Source organism: Phodopus roborovskii, unplaced genomic scaffold (genome assembly GCF_943737965.1).
Source record: "Phodopus roborovskii unplaced genomic scaffold, PHOROB, whole genome shotgun sequence".
In the NCBI taxonomy this organism is placed as follows: domain Eukaryota; kingdom Metazoa; phylum Chordata; class Mammalia; order Rodentia; family Cricetidae; genus Phodopus; species Phodopus roborovskii.
Genome location: NW_026126550.1, coordinates 4,081,260 through 4,103,699, shown reverse-complemented (window position 1 = coordinate 4,103,699; position 22,440 = coordinate 4,081,260). Strand labels below are relative to the sequence as shown.

Here is a 22,440-nt window from a genome sequence, read left to right as displayed (position 1 = left end):
GTAAACCAATTACACAATTAAATGGTAAATTGAAAGTTAAGCTTAGTATAATCTGTAAAGGAAAGAGAAGCACAGAAATGCAGGCTATATCAAAGTTCAGACGGTACTCAGTTCAGTATGAGTCTCCTGGCAACCAGGGCAACAATGAGAAAGATGGGAGATAGAGCCTCAAGTATTTGACAAAGGCATAGCATCGGCCCCTCGGAGCAACAACCTCTTGGTACCTAGTATAAGAGTATCTCAATGGATTGCTGACAGTGGGATCCAAGCTCAGCTGACAGTTTGGTGCCCCCATCAGCTAATCTGGGCTTGGCTTCTCAGACCACTAATAGATAGGACACATGGTGACCTTCAGACCTGGCAGCTGACTGTGGACACAGGTCTGCCCTTTGTCCCTTATGTGGTTTTGTGTCACTGTCTGTGAATGTATCGAAGACATGCATGCAAGGATGGGACCTGACAAAGTGTACCCTGAGTATTGGAGACAGTTCTTACATTATGAACCTTCTGGTCTCTTCTGTACACAGTGAATATGGTCACCTACACTGTCATACTGTGTATGGGTCTGTGTGTGCAGCTACCCTGCTCCTCTACTATTCTAAGACTTCCTACCTCGAGCTAAGAGGATGCCAGAGAACCCAAATATACATCTCATTCTTTTTGAGTTCCTGAAGTGTCATCTTAGGTCCCAAAGCCTGGCTGCCACTGTATTCTCTACCCCACATGTCCAAGATGGCTTGTAGGACCTGTGAACATCCAAAGTGCCAAAGACTAGAGCTCTCTTGCATGTCAGCAGTTATGATTTGGTGGGAGAAATGGAACAGGCATATGACATTCATCAAGTTGCTATATGGCCTCCTCCTGGCCTTACCGAATAGTTGAGGACCTGAGATTTAACAGTTGCTTAATGTGAGCAACTCTGAAAGTGCAGAAGGCCCTGCATAAGCTTCTGAAGACCCCAGCAGAGGACAGGTGGGGACTGGTTCTGTGCATTGCTGCTGTCCTCCCCTAAACCAAAGGCTGAATCTCTGTGTTTGGGTTGCTGATAAGTGAAAGAAACCACTCCAGTCTGGGTTGTGGGAGTTTGGGGGTTAGTGTGGGTTTGAGCATGGGTTGTGTAATGTGGCCCAGGTACCTCATCAAAGGTGTTGTCATTCATCTACAGTGTTTTATGAAATGATCCTGAGATACAAGCTATAAAGCCAGATGTCAAAAATTTCTACAGAAATCTGTTTTTCGTCCTCAAATTACTTACTACTTTATTTTCATTAATATTTTATTAATTTTTCCAACAAAAATAATGGCATTAGTATTTACTAAAGTGATACTAAATGCTGTATAAGAATTGAAATTTTAACTTTACTCACAAAAATTGTTAGGTGTATGTGTGTGAAGTGAATTAGATTTGCTTGTGTATAAATGATTTCTGTAAAAGCCTTCCACACACCCAAAGGGGGGAAGTAAGGGGCTCATACCCTGGACACATTCACTACCTGTGTGTTTCATGAGATCTTCTGGACTGAGTTGACAGTTAAGCGATTCTGTTTACACTGAACTCTTTACTGAGATTTTTTTTTTTAGTTACTTATTAGTTAAACATGGATTCCTGCTTAACTAATACGTTAAGCATAACTTAGCCTTGTAGTCTCTGAGCACTTCACAAGCACCCTGAAGTTAGCAGATGAGAACAGCTATATTTCAGCCCTCTCCAATTTAGAAAACACTAAGTTAAATCTTTCAGTTCACATTTTTAAATTTACAAGCTTCAAATGGTAGCTTTTTCTTCTTCTTCTTCTTCTTCTTCTTCTTTTTTTTATTAGGAAATTACTGGATCCTCTCTGGCTTGTTGTGCATACTCCTTGTTCAAATTCTCTTCCATTTCACGCACCTTTCCACCCACCAGCATGATTGCCAGGGCAGCCGGTGGGTGAATAATTGCCTGTCTTCACAGGAGCTTGCTTGCAAGGGAGCTAAAGTGGAGGGCTGGCTTCCTGATGTATGCATGCCTCATTTGGATTCTGCCAACAGCCTTAGGGTGATATTATTCATGCCTTGACAGAGAGCACTCACTAAAAGCTTTGGAACCCAGCCAGGTACTGGCTGAGAGATAGGGGAGCATTGCAGCTTGCAACTGAGAGGAGCATCCATAATCCAAAAGAGAGAGAGAGAGAGACAGAGAGAGAGAGAAAAGTGAGAAGGAACAGAAGAACAGAGAGAGCCCCTACGCCATCCTCTTTGCTTTCCCTGGCTTCATGTAGATAGAAATTTCATTTGCATTGAAATAAAACACCCTAAAAATAATTGCATTTTTTTCCTAACCACGCTTGAAAGTTTAACACAATTTTCCACGTTTAATTGCAAAGCTGATTTTAATTAGTAAGGCCCCGCATGTGAAAAATGAAGATCCACTTGGGTGCATGGATACATTGCAGCGTCTGGCGGATGTTCTAATTAATGACGGGGCTGCCTTGCAGCAGGGCTCGCCATGGGATGTTTATAAGGGATTCAGTGCACACAGCTACCTAGCCAGCCTATCTGTGTTTACTCCCCTCCATTCTTTATGAGGCATCATTGTGCCTGCCGTCACCCCATCCATAAGCTTTATGGCATGCCTGTCCTTTTTACTGTTTGTCGCCGATTCTGTAAATCACAAGTTAGGGCATACATATTTTAACATTAATTTGAGAGCAGACCACAGCAGCACAAAGAGAAAAAATGGTGATACCCAGGGATATATTTGGATGAAGTAGCTAGCTATCCCTGACCACTGCTACTCTAGGGCTGTACTAGGAGTTATATCTACACAGATACATTTGGGCACTGTCATTTTGGACCGTGGTGGCAGTTAACCTTTATTATCATAGTAAATCCTTTATTTTAAAATGTCTCTTGGCCATTTTCCTAAGAAAACAGTCAGCCTGCTGCTGTCTGCCACACATCTGGCCCTTGTCTTCTTTGTGACTCTGTGGATTTGATACACAAAGCAAACCTAATATGTTTACTCGTATTCTTGATGTTTGAAAAACTTAATATATATATGCATATGTATATATATATATATTAATAATTCTGCATTCAAAGAGAACAAGGACCTCCTGTCCTGGCAGAGGATCTAAGGGCTGTAATCTGAACAGGTTATGTCTGGATTCAGCAATTATCTCAGCCTGACACCTCGCCTGACGGTCGCACACCTGTGACCTTAGCAGCTTTGGAACATCAACAAAATGTACAGAAGTGGATAGGCAGTGCGGCTAGTGTGGCTAGTGCTGGTGCTGACACACCAAAAGGGCCATGGTTCACTCAAATTCATCTGTGCAGGAATCATAAGGAATGTCAGCTGCTCACTATGGCCAGAGATGACTTCTGAGAAGGCGGCAGGTTGCTTAGAGGCGGGTGTCAGAGGATCTGACCCAGTTGTACAGTTGGGAACGATATCCTTCGGGGACCCAGTGTTGTGACCCCAGCTAGCTCTCACCTGAGAGGTGGTATCTGCTGAAAGAGTTGTTGTGATGGGGGAGTATGTTGTCCCTACCTATCAGAGAGGTACAGGGATGGAGACTGGGAGCAGGGATTTAAAATGGCTCCGAGAGCTGCTCCACTGCTTGTGGATCCAGCATCTTCAATCTGCTTCTAGCCCATTTCACACTGCTGTTACAGAATGCCCCGGGTTGGACTCTGAAACAGGAAGGGTTCTCTGCTGATTGGCCTTATATGTGGGACCGTGAGAGGACAGTCACGCCGTTAGGCAGGAAAGCAGAGGCTGTAGTGGCTTAGCAGCTCTCTGACCCTGAGTGCCTGTGTCCCCTGACTGATGCCTCTCCTATGAGATGAGTCATCTTAAAGGCATCAACGCCTCACTACCACAGTGCACCCACGTGGAGGAAAAGCCACTTCTCAACCCTTACACACTCTGGAGACTTTCAGAGGACCCTGTACTAGGAACAGTGCTGCATTCTTGTTCTTCACACCCATATCTAGGGACATCCATGCATCAGTAAAGCGATTATCATCATTTAGATTCACAGTGAGAAGATGGAGGAAAAATTGGAGGAGCCTTCTAGACTCTAACTCTCAAAGACCTGTTATTTCTTCTCTGTGCTCTCCCCTGCCTTCCAGAGAACAGTGTCTCAAAGTTCAGTAACACAATATGGTTAGAAAACAAACTTCAAAGTTAGGGTTGGGGGGAGGGGACTTGAAAGGAAGCAACCATCCTTTCTGACCGTGGCATTGATCCAATGAGATTTCAGTATTCAGTGTAGCTTTACACATTGCCAGGGGCACATATTAGTTTAAGAGCTCTGTCATTAACCCTCCCACTTGGTGACACAGAAGCAGAGGTGAACCCAGGGGCCACTACTCCTGCTTCCAGCTCTCTATCCATTCTCCTGTACCCACCTCATGTATACTGTAGAAAAACAGCTGTAGCTGCTCCAGACTCTGAAGCCCTTCTGGGATAGTGTCAACTGTCATCGTACCTCTAGGGCCCTACAGGGTTCCATAATTATTCTGGAGCCATTTCTGATGGGCAGAGTCTCCACACCTACCTAACCCAGCTGTGAAGTCCAGAACTTCAGCACCACCTAGAAACTCTCTAGAAAGGTAATCACTGAGCCCCCAACCAGATCTGCTGCATCAGAAACTGTGGGTGGGCTTCAGCCATCAGTACTTCAGTGTCCCAAGGACTCTATTGCTATGAGTTTAATTAGGACACCAAGAAGAGTATTTCTGACCAAAAGGTCTCTCTAGAAAAGGACATGGTGCCTGGGGAGGCAGCTAAGGCCAACTTAGACTACCTGAGCATCCACCCATCTGAGATTTAACAGAGACTGAGGATTCAAGTCCTAACTCCCTGATATAGAGAGCATGTACAACAAGAACTCACATCCAAACTCTAGACAGCAACCCTACACAAAATGGAGTGAACACCTGTGTTCTGTTGTCCACCCAATGTCCTCACCATGCCCCATCACCCCCACCCAGTATCACTACCCCAAGAGTGAGAAACCCACACATACACTAGTAATCAGGATGGTGACTGGCTGGCAGTGACTGAGATGTCACTTTGATTCAGACCAAAGGTGCATTTGTGTACCAGAGCACTGAGTAACAGTCTACAAGATGTGTCTTCCCTCTGGGGGAGAAAATTGCATTGCTTGCCAGGGCGGTATAGGATATGGAATAAGCCACTTTTCCAGGGTAAGCCTCTCCTTGCCACCTGCAGGTCCTGGAGGGCCAGGGCATACTCTGATACCTGATAGGTATTGTGGACACTTCCCATTTTATACAGCTACCCCCACTGCCTTTACAGAGCCCCAGGAGATAACAAAGGAAAGGCATCAAAACTAGAAGATAATCCAGATGCCTGCTAGAGACCATGAAAATCCTTCAAGACTCTCTTTTTCCCCATTGAGAAAGGACCTGTGTTGGTCCTGGAGCTTCTGCTGCTCTGAACACATTGGGATAAGCCACTCTTCCTCCTGTGGAGAGCTCACAGGGCCATTGTGTGATTTCAGGCTCTCCAACCTGCTCCTGACTTTCAGTGGCCACTCTGCAGGGCTGTACATAGCGGCTAATGCTGAATGAGATGACACAGAAGGATGCTGCCTGGGTACAAAAGGATTCATTTCCTGAGACTCCAGGGAGGATAGAGCAGGAACACACAAGCCTCCTGGATGCTATTCTTTCCATTAATAATTCATCTTGCTGCACTCATGCCAACTTCTTATCAACCCAGCCAATCAGATGACTTGTTGTACTGTGAATGAGACCTTGGCTCCCTGCTAGCATGAGAAAGGTAGTAGGAGAGCAAGGGAGCCCGAGTATCACATTCTCCCTCAGAAAAGCAGAGGGGTCCTGTGTCTACTAATCTCACCAAGCACAATAGTTTGGGAAATGAAGTACAACAGGGTCATGCAGCAACGGGGGTGGGGGGAACCTACTTACACCTAGGAGCTGGCCTATTGCTATGCCCCCTAAGTATGGCTAGGATACATCCTCCTCTCAGCCTCCATAGCTACCATAATTAATTCTAGAGTCACAACTAGTATAGTGGTGAGGGCCCAGAAATGGCCATACAGGCCTCATTGTCCACCTGACCTCTCATATAAGCAAATGTGGTCAGGACAGGGACAGTGGGAAACAAAAGGGCTGCGAGGAGTTAACAAAGCCAACATAGCAGATGTAGTCTCCTAATCAGTCATATCCTAGAACATAGCCAGCCCACCCCAATGTAGCCAGTTTCAGGATTCCTGGCTCTTCAAAATCCCTTGGAAATAAGCAGTGGCCTCCTGAGATGCATATCACAGCAGGCCCAGTCTCCTATCACTGGGACTCAATCCTTTTAGCCACAGTCTTCCTTCCCCATGTTTTTTTTTTTTTTTTCTATCTAGTCTAGAGATGATCTTTTTTCTTTCCTCCTGCCGCCTACCTACCTACTTACTCCAAAGGTGTCCAGAAGGTTGTGTGTGTGGGAGGGCAGTACCTATAGGGAGCGAGAAAGGAACCCAGCCTTCCTGAGTCTAGCGGGACAATGATAAACTTCTTACATCAACCCAACTTGATTCAAACAAGTTTGAAAAGGTAGGTTGAGGGAATCCAGCCCAGAGTCTTCTACTACCTCAGTACCCTGGAAGTGAGTCTGTGCGTCAGCTGTCTCTGGGGCATCCTTAGTCTTAGACCTAGGCATGCAAAGGACTGCCAGGACAGCAGAAACCCCAACCACAGGACAGCTTCCAGGAAACTGGGAAGAGAAAGCCGAGGAAGAGTGGACTGTGTAAGTGCCCTTCGTGGGCTCCCAGGGGATACAGCTGTCAGGACAAACCAGAGAAACACTGAATTCAGGCTCAAGACTGAATTTCAAATAAAGGCCGGCCATGCTTCTTAAATAAGGACAAGTCTCAATTACTGCAGCCCCATGGGAGTGGGGGTTTCCATTACTGTCACATGTTAGAGTCCTGGCATTCAGTTTCTATTGCCTGACCTGCTCAGAGGTGAGGACACACCTCCACATTCTTGTTTGTGGTATTTAATGTAGTTTGTTTCATGCTAGAACTATAACTTAGTAATTATCTTTTAATTTTTTAAACTTAATATAAGCCTTTTCCCTTTTAATAATGCTAAATTGCATGCTGAGACGGTGTTGTAATTCATGTGACTCTCTTATTGTTGACAATGCCTAAGTATTTGAAGTAGTATTTTTGCTAATACCTTCAGGGCTTTGATTCCCCTTGGGGGATGGAATAGCCTTACATCACTGGGTAAAGGACATAGGAAATCAGTATTAGCGTTCCTTACCTGTAGGATGGGGTCTGGCAATACGATATTCCTAGAGGGGAAGATCAGATCGGGAAGCCCTTATTGTTCCCTGGAAAGAGGATGCTGTGTAATCATGTCTAAAATGCTTCTTGCTTATCCAGAGAACAACCACCCTTTTAAAAGATTGACCAATTTATTTGTAATGTCTTTGCAATAGCATTCTGGAAGACAAAATAGTTAGCATGCTAAGCAATGTCTTTCCCCTTTTGAGAATGAGCTAGCCTCCCAGGGTCTTACTATCAGGTTGGGTCAAGGTGTGACTGTCTCTATATAGCTCAGTCAATGAACAGGCTACTGGGATACAAGCAAGCATGGTTCCCAGAACTCAGCAGTCACCTGTTCAGCCTTGAGCCCTAGACTTAGGACTGAGGAGAGGAACTGAGGAATCACCTTTCATAGGCACCTCAAACCATAGCTATTAAATGGACCATCGGCATGCCCTCTGGATATCTTGTATCAGTTGTGGTCAAGTTGGAGCATAGCCAATCACTAGGTTAGCCACCTAGAAAATTCCCTTTACCCTTCACCAGACCCAGTGCAAAGGGAAATTAGACTATTGGATAGGATGGAGCCAAATATGTGGACAGGGCCTGAAGGTTTCTATAGGGCCACTCTTGTGTCATGTAGAGGTAGTGAACAGAGCATTTTATATCTATTGGATGCTCATTCTATCAGGCTCCTTCATGTTTAACTTCAGAATAAAGGTTAGTTTTTGTCTCTAGGTGATAAAACAAAGCCACCCAGGTCTTGGTAGACTCACATGTAATGGGAAAAGACCCCAAAGAGCAGGGACTACCCCCACCCTATCTCCTGCCACTTTCTGAAGGATGACATAAGAGGAGTAAACAACCCTCTATCTTGTACCCCCTACACACATACACTCTTGCAGGCTCAGCATCCCCTTACACCTGGACACTTTCTCTTGTCGGACCAATCTTTGGGATAAACTCAGAGTCTATTCAAACCCTGGAAGCCCATCTTCTGTAGGTCAGTCTTGAACTTGCCTGATCCTATGAGGAGCCTGTGCATAAGCTCCCTGTCCATGCTCTGATTAGTTTAATTTTCTGGAAAATGAGCATTCCTTTTCTCAATCTATACATTGCGTATTTTCATTTGCTCAGCTTGCTCCTTTTCATTATGAATCTTCATCAAAGTTAACACTAATAACCATGCAACAGACCAAGGCATTTCTTATAGAAGTCATTCAATTGAGGGTATTCTTACAGCTTCAGAGGTTTGAGCTATTATCAGCATGGCAGGATGTATGGTGGCACACAGGCAGAAATGGTGCTGGAGAAATAGTGAAGGGCTACTGTTGGTTGAGAAAGAAAGACCCTGGGCTTGGCATGGGCTTTTGAAAAGTCAAAGCATACCACCAGTGACTGTCTCCAACAAAGCCACACACCTCCTAGTCATTTCAAATAGTGCCATTCCCCCATGACCAACCATTTGAATCTGTGAACCTCTAGGGAGCATTCTTAATCAAACCGTCACACATTGCTCTCCCAGAGCCTGGGAACAGACCTTGAATAGCATAGGGCAGAGATCACACAGTCCAAGCACTAATCCCTCCCTGTCTGAAGTCCCACTCCAAAGAATCATCATGCCAGAAGAGCTGCAGGGCATTGCAAGGCATGGCAGTGTTTGGAATGAGACTAGTGCTGAGAAAGAAGACAGAGAAAGTAGAGGGTACTGCAGAGCAGAGGACAGCACTAAGCATGTGTCTGCTAGGAGAGTGTAGTACAGAGAGCCTCAAGGTCAGAAGGAGACACTGCTGGTATCCAGTCCTTGGGATGTAGGGCTGGGGATGGAAACTCACAGGGGCCAGTTTGCAAGAGCATTATAGGAACAGGGGTGTTTGGATCTCTACCTTTGCCAGGGAAGCAAAAAAAAGGGGGGACACAAAAGAAGAGGGTAGGAGAAGAAACAGGAAGGAACAGGAGGGAAGTTGTGCAGGCAGGAGGAAAAGGAGATAAGTAGTAAGTTGGGGTACAGACTGATAACAGGAGGGGAGGGATTAGGTAAAGGACTGATGATGACTGACAAGAAGAACCAGGTATTTCACAGAAGCCATCTGTCCACTTGTCCCTGAATTCCAGGAGGATAAGGTAAAAGGAAGCAGCAGCTGATTCCGGTGAAAGCTTCTGGTCTTAGCAGAGGTGGTGGCAGGGCAATAGAGGGGGAAGGAATGACTCAGAGGGCTAGAGAGGTGACTTGGACATAGAAACTGACAAGGAGTGGCCAAGAAAGGGGCCCAAGGACACCCAGGTTGACATTAAGTAGAGAACTCCAGCCAATGTATATAGAAATCTTGTCATCTGTCTGCTGTCACTCAGAAGTTTATTCCAACACCAAGAAGGAATGCAGCTAGCTTAGAACCTAGCCCATTGTTTCTGTCCATCCAAGAGACAGGTTTGCATGATCATCACTTTAGGAAAAACAAATTAAAAGTAGGCTATGCATCTTCATCCTAGGGTGAACTTCCTGAAGGAAGCATGAAAGCCATTGCACGGCTAGTCAGTACACAAATAAGCCATGGCATCCCCAGTGAGGCTAATCCCTGAGCCCAGCAGAGGTCAGAACTCAGTGTATGCCCACCCAGAGCAATCTGTATAGCCACAGACATACAAAGATCAGAGTGGGCAACATCAGCCAGCAGAGCTTTCTCCCTTTACTAGGATGACTTACCTCTGGGTTGCATCTTTGGGAGTATGCTCAGAGCCTGCCAGAGCTCATACTGGGTGGTTGTCTCTGGTGGTAGAATGATGTCCACTTCATTATAGCCTCTGCCTTTGCATTTCAGGTTCAGATTTTGCTGTTTTGTTTGAATTTCTCCATTGATGGCACAATGCCACAATTTTTTTTTTTATGTCAGCAGTCACCACAATAACATCTAGCAAACCCTGAAAAGCAAGCATATCCAAAGGGGCCAAAATTATGTGCATTCTATACTTACTCATCTCTCCCTCGTACCTGATATCCTTCTTTATCTTTCAGTTTATAAAGCTGACCTGTCTTTAAGAAAATGCAATGAACCCAAGGCTCTAGATGCTGTTACAGGAGATACCATGAAATTCAAGAATTAGGGGCCCTAAGCAATCAAGTGAGATATGGTCCCTGCTCTCACATACGACTGTACATACATACTACCTCCAAATACACTGCACACACATGCAAACACATACACACACACACATGCAAACACACACTGTCCACACATGTACACAATCCTCACACATGCTGACTTTTCATACATGCATCTCATAAGCCCTACCCTCCATGAAGGGTAGATTTTAGATCCTTGATTTCTTTACAAGTTTGCTAGAGACAGGCCTGCAGCTCTATCTGCTAGAGGTCATGATAGTAGCACCGGTAAAATCCTGAAGGCTTCTGGGCCATGGGGACTGTGGCATTGGGTACAATGGCATACAGAGTTGAAAAGTGCTTTGCCAAGGATTCTGCCACATTGTCCACCATGAACCCAAAGACACATCTCTCCACTGATCTGAAGATAGACCCAGAGCTGTATTGTTACATACATGCTCAACCTTTCTGATCAAGCTTATCAGTGCCAACTTGAGTATATCCACTCAGTAAGACAAGATGGAAATGATACCATGATACCAAATGATGGACCCGCTGAGTGAGTGGAATCTATTCCCAGAAACTGTCTGGATGTGTCGCTTTGAGCTGATATAACCAGATTATCCAACAGTGAGAACTAGAAATGTATAGTGTGTCTAGGTCCCGAGGAAACATTTTTTTCTCTTAATATGTACATGTCAGTTTTCATTTTTGGTGGATATAAGAGGTGTTTGTGAAACAGAGAACCTGGTTTAATGTTAGAACCTAGGTGTGCCACTGAATTTTCTAGGTCAAAGGTAGACAGATGGCTTTTAAGGTTCCTCCCCTATGTGTGTTAGTGGTGTGATAGGCCACTAGGCTAGATTGAAATGAACACACTTGGAAGCCCTCTTAGCCACCTGAGCTCTTTGGTTAAAATAGAATCTCATCTAAAGCATAACCCAGTAGTCTAAGGGCATGAAAGACCAGATTAATCTGCCAATCATACTACTGATGAGTGGCTTGGCTGTTGGAACAGTTTTAATATCCTCAGCATTCTAAATCTCACAAATGTCATGGGCAATCAATACTTTTTATGAGCAGACAAGAAGCTGCATGCATTTTACTGAAAGGTAGGAGCAGGTAGAATCAAGTGTAAAAGCTTGCAGGCCAGTGCCAAGTGTTTGTGCAGTCAGCCAATAGAAACAGAACTTTTGAAGCCTCTTGCCATGTACTGTGGGGTCCCAGGATGACTGATATTTGGCAACATCCCTAACCCCAAATAAAACTGTTACATTAATATAATAAGTCAATACCTGTACATGTAGTCAAGGTAGTTTATAATAGATAATAAATATCTCCTGTGCAGAATATAAAATAACCCATCTTGAATTCTAGCCTGGTTGGGACTGACTTGATAAAGAATCAGGAACTTGAAATGGACCATAATGATAAGGAAACTGCCAGTTCATGGATGAACAGGGAACTCTAGAATGGGAAAGATGAATGACGGATGCCTATGCTTTATAAAGGTTGGGACCAGATTGGACAACAACAGAAGTTAAAATGTAATGGGAAGATATGGACAAGCTAAAATTTCTTAATTCAGTAGCCCTTGCTGCATGGGCCTCACTCGAATAGAAGCTGTGAATCTTGTTTCTAAAGGCAGAAATTACGAGAGAAGAATAACAAGGTGAAGAAAGCCTACCACATATTTATAAGAGCTACAGAAGTGATGGAAAATCCTGTCTAACCCAGCTGAGTGCCCCTGCTATGAGCTTGATCTTTTGCTGGCATAGAAGGGGGCATGGGCACCTATTAGAGCAAGCCTTGAAGCTTGAGTGTACATGGTAGCAGGTTCTTGAAACAGGAATGGAAATGCATACAAGCAGAGGGTGGTTCTTTTTGTGTAAGAATCTTCTGTGCTCTATGTGGCCAGTGAACCAGTGCATATCCCATGAGTGGTCAGCCTGAGAACTATCTTCCATTCAGTCCAGCATTATTCAGCAAAGTGTCATATGGAAAACTGAAAGCAGGTAGAATAGACAGACCACAGCACCTGCCTTGAGCCTATGTTCTGGAATTTGAGCTTTGTATCTGCCAAGATGGCTGCTGGTGGGAGCTTGAAAACACAGCTTCTGAAGAGCCAACCAATGCTCCTAAAGGAAAGAGTAAACCTTCCACAACAGGCTGCTGGGCACAGAAGCACCTCCAGTCATTGTACCTGATGTCGTAGTTCACAGTCCTACTGTGAATTGGAAGTGGACAGAGGGCAAACATGAGAGCAACTTGATGAAACCAGAGTTAGGTATAGAGAGGATTTCCAAAAGATGGTGATATTCTCAAAAAAATGAAAATATAGTTTATTTAGAAAGCAATTAACTTCAAGTAATCACAAAAGTGAAAGTGTAAGAAGTAAAGCTTAAAAAGAGTGACAACAAGTTTGAAGAAACAGCTCATTAGATGAAATTATGAAGAAAAAATAGGAATGCTAGGCAAGGGCAATGAGAAACTAGTCCAGGAAACATGGCCTCCAAGTAGTGGTTGTTCCAGAAAGGAACAGTGGGCAGTGCAGAAGGTCACTGCAGTCTCCTAGAACTCACTCTGCAGAGCCACATGACATAGGTACCCATATATGCCATTGAGAAAAATCTGAGAAATCTCAGTCCTCACCTAGGGTTGAGGAGGGATCTGAGAGAGTGTCAAATCCTAACTTCACTGACAGCTGCACAGGCAGCATCACAAGACACCAGGATACAAGAAAGAAAGGAAGTGTTGAGGGAAATTTCTTTGCAAGGGCAGAGTAGACACATTTCAGATGGGCAAGGGTTCATAGCACATGCCTCCATGAACCCTGCCTCAGTGAATTCGGGATTTGGAAGATGGGCTCCAGAGAGGAGTAGAAGTGACCCCAGCAGGGTGGACACAGAGCCTGGGGTGAGCAGTCACAGGCAGAGATGGCTGCAGGAAGGCTAACCTTGCATGGGTCATCAGGGCAGAAATTTACTTACAGGAGTGTGATACCTGAAGGAGGGTTGGAGAGTCAATTAAGACACATGTAGGAAAAATAGAAATATCTACAATATGGTGATAATAGGCAGGCAGGAAAGAAAATGCCATAGTACAATAGGCAGCACTGCTGCCTGGACATACCCATGTTTCATGGCGGTCATTGAGAGTATCTGTGGCCTGGACATGCTCCTGTCCATCTGTGGAAGTTCAGGTGGAGCTCTTCTCTCCCAAAGGAGCCCCACAGGCAATGATTAAACTGAAAGCCAGGAAGTATGATATGAGCACCTATTCAGGGATTGTCAAAGAAGCAAAGAAGATGTGGAGGATTACTGGTTTTTCAAGCTGGCTCTTTAAATTATGTGCTAATAAAAAAATAAAATAAAATAACATTGTAAAAGGCAATCAATGGAGTATAGATAAGATAGCTCGAAAAAGGCTATTGAAGAAATCTGACGGGCCTGATCAAAGTTGTGACTCTAGAAAAGTGTACTTGATTACAAGTAGGGTTTTAGAAACTGGAGGAGTTATGTATATAAGAATCTATGGGAACCAAATCTCAGCCAGAACTGGTTTGGGAAATGGCTCTAGTTCTGAACTGGGTTTCTGCAGTGACCAGCAGAACTGCTTCTGCTGGTTTTCATGAACTGAAAGCTGTTGAGGGGGCGGGGAGGTCAAAGGTAGGTTGTTTTATACTTTAACTCTTTGAGTTACTGTTAAAGGCAGTATGTATCTAATATTGGACTATGTCACGTAAATGCACTTTTAAAGCTAAGAAGTTCTCGTTTAAAATCCTTAGGAAAGACTCAAATACACATTTTGAGTAATTTTTATTAAATATGTTCATTGTCTAGAATATTTATTATTTATGACATGTTTAAACTAAAAGTGGATATGAAGTTTTCAAAAAAAAAAAACTAGACATCTGCTAAACACCCTTTACAGAAGACAGTTGACAAACTAAGAAAATATACCAGTATATAGTTACAACTGAATTAGTGTTACTAGTGTGCGGTTAAGTATATTATGAAGAACTTCAAAATTCTAGCTCTTTAATTGAATAATACAGTGGCTTAAATTCTTTTGAAAGAATGTTTAAATACTTTCCAGGACTCTACAGAGAATCTCAAGAACAACCTAGAATACTTGGCACTGGTGACTCCTTCAGAAGTCAATGTTGGACATTTCCTGATTAAGTTAACCTGCTAGGCAACCAGTGTTGGTCCTTTAGCAGTGAACCTAAATCCTGATTCCTCCCTCAGTCACAGGGCTCTTGATGCTACCTGGGTCTCAGTCATGCTGTGACCAACCATCCCTCAGGGATGCAAGTGGGATAGGACTCCTAGGTAACAGGCATAGTCCTCCTGGTGCTTTTCCTTCTCTCTATGCATGCTTTGCAGCTGTATGCATTGTGTCCTTGGGAGCTTGTGTTTTCATGTCCAACTTCTATTCTTGGCCACTGGGGCATCTCAGAAGCCCTGTCTCTCTGTCTCTGTTGAAAACCTCTTCTAGTTTCTCCCCATACAACATCCACAGTACTTTTTTGTTCTATCAGGAGGGTGGTAGGCAGTAGGTCTGTCTAGAAATGCTGTTGGGATGGGCAGCAGTGGGTGGTGACACATAGTTTTGCAGGGGTATTTTTCCTGGGAAAAGTTGAGTGAGGGCCTTGGACAGAATCCTATCCACTGATGATCATCTCAAACCTCATTTCCAGCCTCCCTTGCTGAGGCCACCTACCACTGGACATCTACAAGTTTAGTGCACAAGCCTTAGTTGTCTTTTCAGTTCTTCCTAACCACAAACAAGATATGAGTTTCCTCCTGGGTCCTCTCCATCCATTTTTGGCACTCCTATCTGGCAAGGTTCTTGTCTAAAAGGCCAAAAGTTGTTCTTGCCATTGCCCCTTCTCCTGATCGATTGAGCATGGGTCTTGTTTACTCCATGGCCAAGCAATGTGAACTATGATTGATACCACTCCTCACATATCTTTTACATACCCTAGATCCTCTTTTGTTCTCTGCTAGTTCACTCCCCATACTACATACTCCCCATACTCCCCATACTATCACTGCAGTATAATCTTAGCCATGTTTGTTAACTTTTACTCTGTTGTGGCCTCCTCTGATCCCACCACTTTATCCTGACCATGGAAGATTAGGCAGAGCACCACTTCCACCTGAATATCTCATTACTCACAATGCAGCTCAGAGTTTCTCTGCCTGTCTTTCTGTGTCTGTCTCTGCCTTTCTGTGTCTACCTCTGCCTCTGTCTGTCTCTAGCTCTGTCTCTGTCTCTTTGTCTGTGTCTACCTCTCTCTGCTTTCTAATCTCTCTTCATATGTCTTTGTCTTTTCTGCATTTGTCTTTGGCCCTCTCTGTCTCTGCCTCTCTGGTTCTATCTGCCTCTGTTTCTCTTAGTCTCTCTCTGTCTCTCTGTTTCTGTCTGTCCTCTTCCCTGTAGTGTCTTCCTGTGGAGTACTCTCCTTCCCTCCCCCAGGGGCCTATCTCTTCTGTCTGATGACATTAGGATCATGTGCAGTGCTCAGGAAAACGCTTCCTGAATAAATAAGCAGACAAACTCTCTCAATCTTCATGCAGCAGATGCTTCCTGAATGCCTACTTATTACATAAAAGGCTTTATAGGGAAAGCACCATTGTTAATGGCCCTTATAATAACCCAGTAAGAAATCAGTACAGGATTAGCAGACATTAGAATTCAGAAATTCTGGCATGGACAGAAGGGAGTTATACACCCTGCCCACTGGTACCCAGAGGCATAGCCCTAAATAACCTCTGTCCCATCAAGAGGGAATCAAGAGTCCTACCTCACAGGGTCATTGTGAGGGTCTAATGGTGATAAAGGTCTATAACCTCAGCTACTTGGGAGACAGAAACAAAGAGGAAGAGAGTAAGTTCAAGGCCCTATTAATGAAATCTGTGTCTCAAAAATAAAAATTAACTGGGAATGTAGTGCAGTAGAGTACTAATATGTGTGAGGCCCTGAATTCTATTCACAGGACCATAAAAATGAAGAAAACACTATTCACATAGGCAGTGAGTGTTCCAGCATGGGCATTCTAGACTGAGGTACAGAAAACACCATCTATGGATGAAGCAAATGTTCTGCCAGTGACATTGTAGATACCCACAGCTAGAACTCAGTACTTCAGGATTGTGTTACTTATTGCTTAACACAATGAAAACATGATAAGCCACACAGGAAACAGCTACCCCTGGCCATAAAGAATCAATGGAGAGCTCTGAGATAATTTAGCAGCCAGTGGACACCTACTAAACACAGCTCCCAAAGAGCCCAGGAGATGCCTACATGCCATCCTCTCCTATCAGGGACTATGGCAGAGACCCTGGGCAAAGGAAGCACATGTTTAAAACAAAACAAAAACAAAGCAGAGCCAGCTAAGCACAATCCAGAATCCTACCTTGAAGAATCCAATGTTTTACATATTCAAATCCATGGAGGGTTAACCATCAAAAGTAACCCATCCTCCAAAATAGCCCACTAGGAACATACAGAACCAGTCAAACAAAGGTTTCTCAGTATTTAAAAAGTAAAGATACACTGGGGGACCCAGAGGCTGAGCTGGAAGAGAGTGGGATAACCATCATTGGTGTCTCCATGTAGCTACAAAGATTAAGACACAAGAGCCCAGACACTGTTTCTGTTTAAGCATTATTTCCCTTCTCTCTCTACTTTTTCTCTTCTATCTGTGGGCAGAGATGTCACACAGACTTTGAGGTCAGTTTGAGGTGACTCTAGAGCCTGACTCTGGGGTGAGGCTGCAACTGTGATAGTGCCTGGTGCCTGCATTAAGAACCATTTTATGGAGAGGAGACACTACAGAAAAATTACAAAATTGTTTTGGTCAAAGAAATACTATTGAACTACAATGATGTTGGTAGTAAACTTATTTGCTAATTATTTGATGTTTTGACTGTGTGTAAGAAATTTAAATGCAGTGGAATTGCAGTGTTTGCGTTATATTTTATGTGAACCAATGGGACTGGAGGAGAGGAAGAACAAGCCAGCACCTTACAAATGAATTTGATCTCCAAGGACACACTCAAACCACAGGTGTGCAGTGCTTGTAGACCAGGAAGGAACACACCTGAGTACATACCTGAGACCAAGTCACAACACTGTTCCATCCCTCAGGTGTGGGTGTTTGGCCTGTAGGATACTCTTCACATGCTATCCAGGACCAGTGGGTCTTTCTAATTTTGCCTTCAAGAACATTATGATGCCTTCCAAATTCCAGGTCTCTCTACCATGGTCCATCCTCACCTTCATCTCCATGACATCCTTCATTTCTTCACTTACCTAGAATGCACTGAACAATCCAGAAAGGATGCTAGACTCTCTAATGACTGTCTGGGGGCACTTTGTATGATCATGATATTACATCTCTGCCTTGACCTTTTGATAACCATTAGCACCGTGTAGCCCAGGATACTTGAAATGTGGCTAGTGAAGTACAGAAATTGGACTTCAATTATCTTTAACTCAGCACCTGCATAGTTATGAGGCTACTATGTTAGATGCTGCAAACAAAAACTAAAGAGTCATCAGAATACAGATTCTCCTGTCACATCACTCTGGAGAACGAAAAAGACATCATGTGACTTGTAACCCCATTATGGCATGATACACTCTCATCCTTCACCAGCAAGGACATAATGGATTGTTCCTGAGTGTTCCCTGGCCACCTACCACCAGACAGGTTCCACTGGCCCCTCAGAGAAGGCACACACCTGCTGAGGCTACACCATGTGATCCAAAGGATTAAAGAATGAGTCAATGAGTTTTACTCTAAGTAGCAGTTGCTCTTGGATGGCCTCTGCATGTGGAATACAAGGAGAGAAGCCATAGATGTTAACTGTAGCCCTCAGCTGGATGGCTTCACGGGTGCTTCACCTTGCCACTGATGATGCCTCTTTTTTTTTTTTTTGTTTGTTTGTTTGCTTGCTTTTTGTGGTGTGTTTTTTTTTTTTGTTTGTTTGTTTGTTTTGGTTTGGTTTAGTTTAGTTTGGTTTTTTTTGATCTGAGGACATATGAGAACTGTGATTTTGTTGTCATTTGGAAAAACATGTGTTGATGGACAGGAGTCCAACTGTGGTAGTTCACAGTACTCCAACTGCATAGGTGAGGGTGACACTTCTCTTCCTCCCAAGCTGACACCCATCAGCAGAAGCAGCACCCATAAAATATGAGTTTGGCAGGATCCGCACCCCAAACACAAACCCAGAGTTTTCTAGGTGTCTGATGACTCGAGCAGGCTCTCGAGTCAGCTTCTAACATAGGGTAAAATGTGTCTGGGCTTAGAATTTGTTGTCATATGACATCAGGATCTGGTAGTCAGTGAGAGATGTCAATGAATTTCCATATGACTGAGGTGAGACTATTCTCACTGTGCCTTAAGGACATAGAGAAACACCAGAGCAGCAAACGAAATGAACTGGCAAGAAGTGTTAGTGTTTGAGATCAGTGAATCTTATTGTTACCACACTGAACCCACATTTCCCAAACAGTAGTTCAAAATAAGCAGGCTGGAAGGCTAAAGCCTACACTTAAATAGTACTGCCAACAAGGAAAATGGTCACCCTAGGAAGTCTACATGGCCTCAAAAGTTAGGGCTGTGAAGTGTAAAAGCCATTCATCATGTAGATGGGTAAATGTGGGCCCTGCCATAGAGCCCAAGTGTGTGTGTCTAATGTAATGTTTAAGAAGCACAATTGCCTTGGCACTAAGACACATGCATGAGAGTCCTATTACTGGTTTGGAGTTATCCTCAATTCTTGTCAAATGAAAGAATTCGGCCAAGAGATATGCATAGTTTAAGCAGTTAATTTAGCAAATAAATAAATAAATAAAAAATAAAGGAGCAGAGGGGAGCAGAGGTAGTACAGTAGTACCTTCCAGACAGCTGGGCTGATGAAAGAGCCTGGATTTGTTATTTTTGCAAGAGATTTTAGGACTATTTATTATAATAACATTTATGAAGGTAAGATGGCTTTCTTTTTCCTTCCAAGATAATAAACTGGACAGATCTCCCTTTTAGGCTGTTTCTTCCCATGGTCCTCTTGAAAATCCCACAAATATGTGAAAACAACAATGTAGATGGTATTATAATAAACCCTGAGTCTTTAGAGGATGCAGACCCTTCTTTAGTGTACATACATGGCAACTGGGAACATGCTTGATACCTTAAGTTTCTGATATATCAGGCAGAAATTGAGGGTAGTGTCAAGGGCCATCTGACCATCAGAAGACATAACTGTCAAGATCTGACCACATGTCAATGAGAGCAGAGGCCATTATCTATCATTTTCCAGCAAATACTGTCACAAACTGAGGACCTAATCTGGGCCAGGCATTGAACTTGCCTGTTTATTTTTTACATTTTATGATTAAGGTACCAGTGTGAAATGGACACATTTTTGGTGACTCTGTGGTGCAAAGTTGAATATCTGTACAAAATTAGTCAACTCATAAGGCCTACCCACAGACAAGCTCTGCTCACCATGTTCTAGCACTGCATACCCTGTCATGCAGCCTGACTTCAACACCCACCCTTAGTTCATTTCATAAGAGGTTGGAGTCTATTGCTACCATGGTGTCTCAGAGTGTAGGGGAGGCTCCCTTGAACTGTAATGTGCAGTATCTCTGCAGCCAGCCATCCGGTCATCCTCCTCAGTCAGTGCCTGGTCTATTCCACTGCCTGGATGCCACACAGGAATTCCTTTACTAGCCATCCCCAACCTTACTTCAGTTCATCATCCTAGCAGCTCACCATGACCTTTCCAACACACAAAGCCAATGGCAGCTGCCTGCAAGAGCTCAGATAGAGTCCCACAGTCCACCCACTAGGTGGATCTGCCCCTGCCTGACACATCACACAGTTCCCATTATCTTTCTCCCTTGCCCCAACTTCTTTCAGCTTTCGAGGCTTATGTTTCAGTTTCTGAATTACATTGTGCTTTCTCTTATATTCATTTTGTTTGCAGATTATTTTGATATGTATTCAAGTGGGTTTCTCTCTCTCTGTGTGTGTGTGTGTCTCTCTCTCTCTGCTACATAGCACTTTTCTACCTTCAAAGTTCTTCTCAGAATAATTTCTTTCTGGAGGTCTTCCTGGCATTTGATTGCCTGCCCTTTGGATATGGTGCCCTCCACATATTGTATGAGAGGATTCACCACCCTTCATTCATTCATTTGATCTAAATTGGTTCAGTGCCACAGTGTCCAAGTGTTTGTGGTATATGGTATTGAAGAGTGAGGGATTAGAAATGATACCACTGACATGTAAAAGTCACTATTGGACCTCAGCCTAGAACAAAAGCTCTGTCCATTTGTATCAACATCTGCTAAACAGCACAGGATTTCCATAGGATAACACTGGATGACTAAGATCTGTGATCATGTCACCATTCCTAGGTCCCAAAGTGAGTGTCTTTGTTAAAGTTTCTAATGCTGTGAAGAGACACCATGACCACAGAACTCTTCTAAAGGAAAACATTTAATTGGGGTAGCTTACAGTTTAGCGATTTAGTCCATTATTGTCATGGCAGGTGGCAATGGTGGCATGTAGACAGACATGGTGCTAGAGAAGGAGCTGAGAGTTCTAAATGTTGATTACAGTTGCAGCAGAAGCAACTGTGTATCATAAAGGAGATCTCAAAGCCCACCCCCACAGTGATACACTGCCTCCAACAAGGCTACTCCTCTAATAAAGCCAGATCTCCTAATGGGGACCACTCCCTATGGGAGCCATTTTCTTTCAAACCATACTGAGCCTGCTAAGTCTGAAGGAATCTTTTATTGTACTTTTCTCAGGGAAAGAACATACACTCAGTTTGTAGGGAGAGTATGGCCCAAATTCTTTTTGATTTAATGGCCACTGCCCGTAATCCCAAAGTACTTCTCTATGAGCTGGGGATAGAACTGGCATTGTCCATGACTGACAGCGACCAGCCTTTAAATGGGGCAGTATCTGTCATCAATGTCTCTGGTTTGTCTCCTTCTAGTAGATTTTCATATCTGAGGATATTATTGTGTCTTCAAAATATACAGACTCAAGAATACCCAAGTACTTTTAGAGGATACACATCTTATATTTTCCATAAATCAGTATATGTTAATATTGTGTGCATGTGATATAGATACACATGTATATATACATCATGTGTGATATAGATACAGAACAATATTTAGTAATTTGAATCTGAACTTCCAACTGCCTGAGAAACATCTGGCAGAAGGATTTCACAACCATCGTCCTCAACTAGAGTCTTCATGCTGTTTGGAATCATAGCAATAGTGAGATAGAAGATTCTGATTACATGCTAATGGTAATTAGACAAATGCAAGCAGTACTTTGATGCCATGTCATTTTCATTAGCAGAACAGTGGCCTTTTGCATTTGCATGGTGACATTTATACTCAAACCCAAATATCTGCAAGGCATCCTGTTGCTCTGATATTCAGGCAGTAACATAAATCTCTTTCTCTGTCCTTTCTCTATTTTTTTTATTAGTGTATATGGTTGTCCCTTGGCTAAAAAAAGGAAAACGCAAGATAAACAGCCCCAAGAACCTGCTCCCAAGCGAAAGCCATTTGCAGTGAAAGCAGATAGTTCCTCAGTAGATGAATGTTTTGACAGTGATGGTACTGAAGACATGGACGATAAGGAGGAAGATGATGAGGAGGAGTTCTCTGAGGACAATGATGAGCAAGGGGATGAGGATGATGATGAGGAGGAGGTGGATCGGGAAGATGAGGAGGAGATTGAGGAAGAAGAAGAAGATGATGATGATGATGATGAAGATGATGGGGATGATGTAGAAGAGGAAGAAGAGGAAGATGAGGAAGAAGAAGAGGAGGAAGAGGAAGAAGAAAATGGTAATCTTTAAATGCTATCAAAGCTTAGGCCATGATTTGGAGTGAGTTTTCTGGGTGAATTTTCTAGTGTTAATATCCTTGGCATCCTAACAATTCCAGGACTAAGGTTTCTCAACACCAAATGGATAAACTGCTTAT

The 22,440-nt window shown here is 43.5% G+C and overlaps 1 protein-coding gene across 1 annotated transcript in view; it reads left to right on the top strand.

Moving 5' to 3' along the window:
* Myt1l (myelin transcription factor 1 like) overlaps positions 1-22,440 on the top strand; it is a 259,766-nt gene that overhangs the window by 133,938 nt on the left and 103,388 nt on the right. Inside the window, exon 7 of the mRNA XM_051201288.1 lies at positions 21,938-22,302. Within this exon, the coding sequence (XP_051057245.1) occupies positions 21,938-22,302 (365 nt within the window). The remainder of the gene's footprint in view (positions 1-21,937; positions 22,303-22,440) is intronic.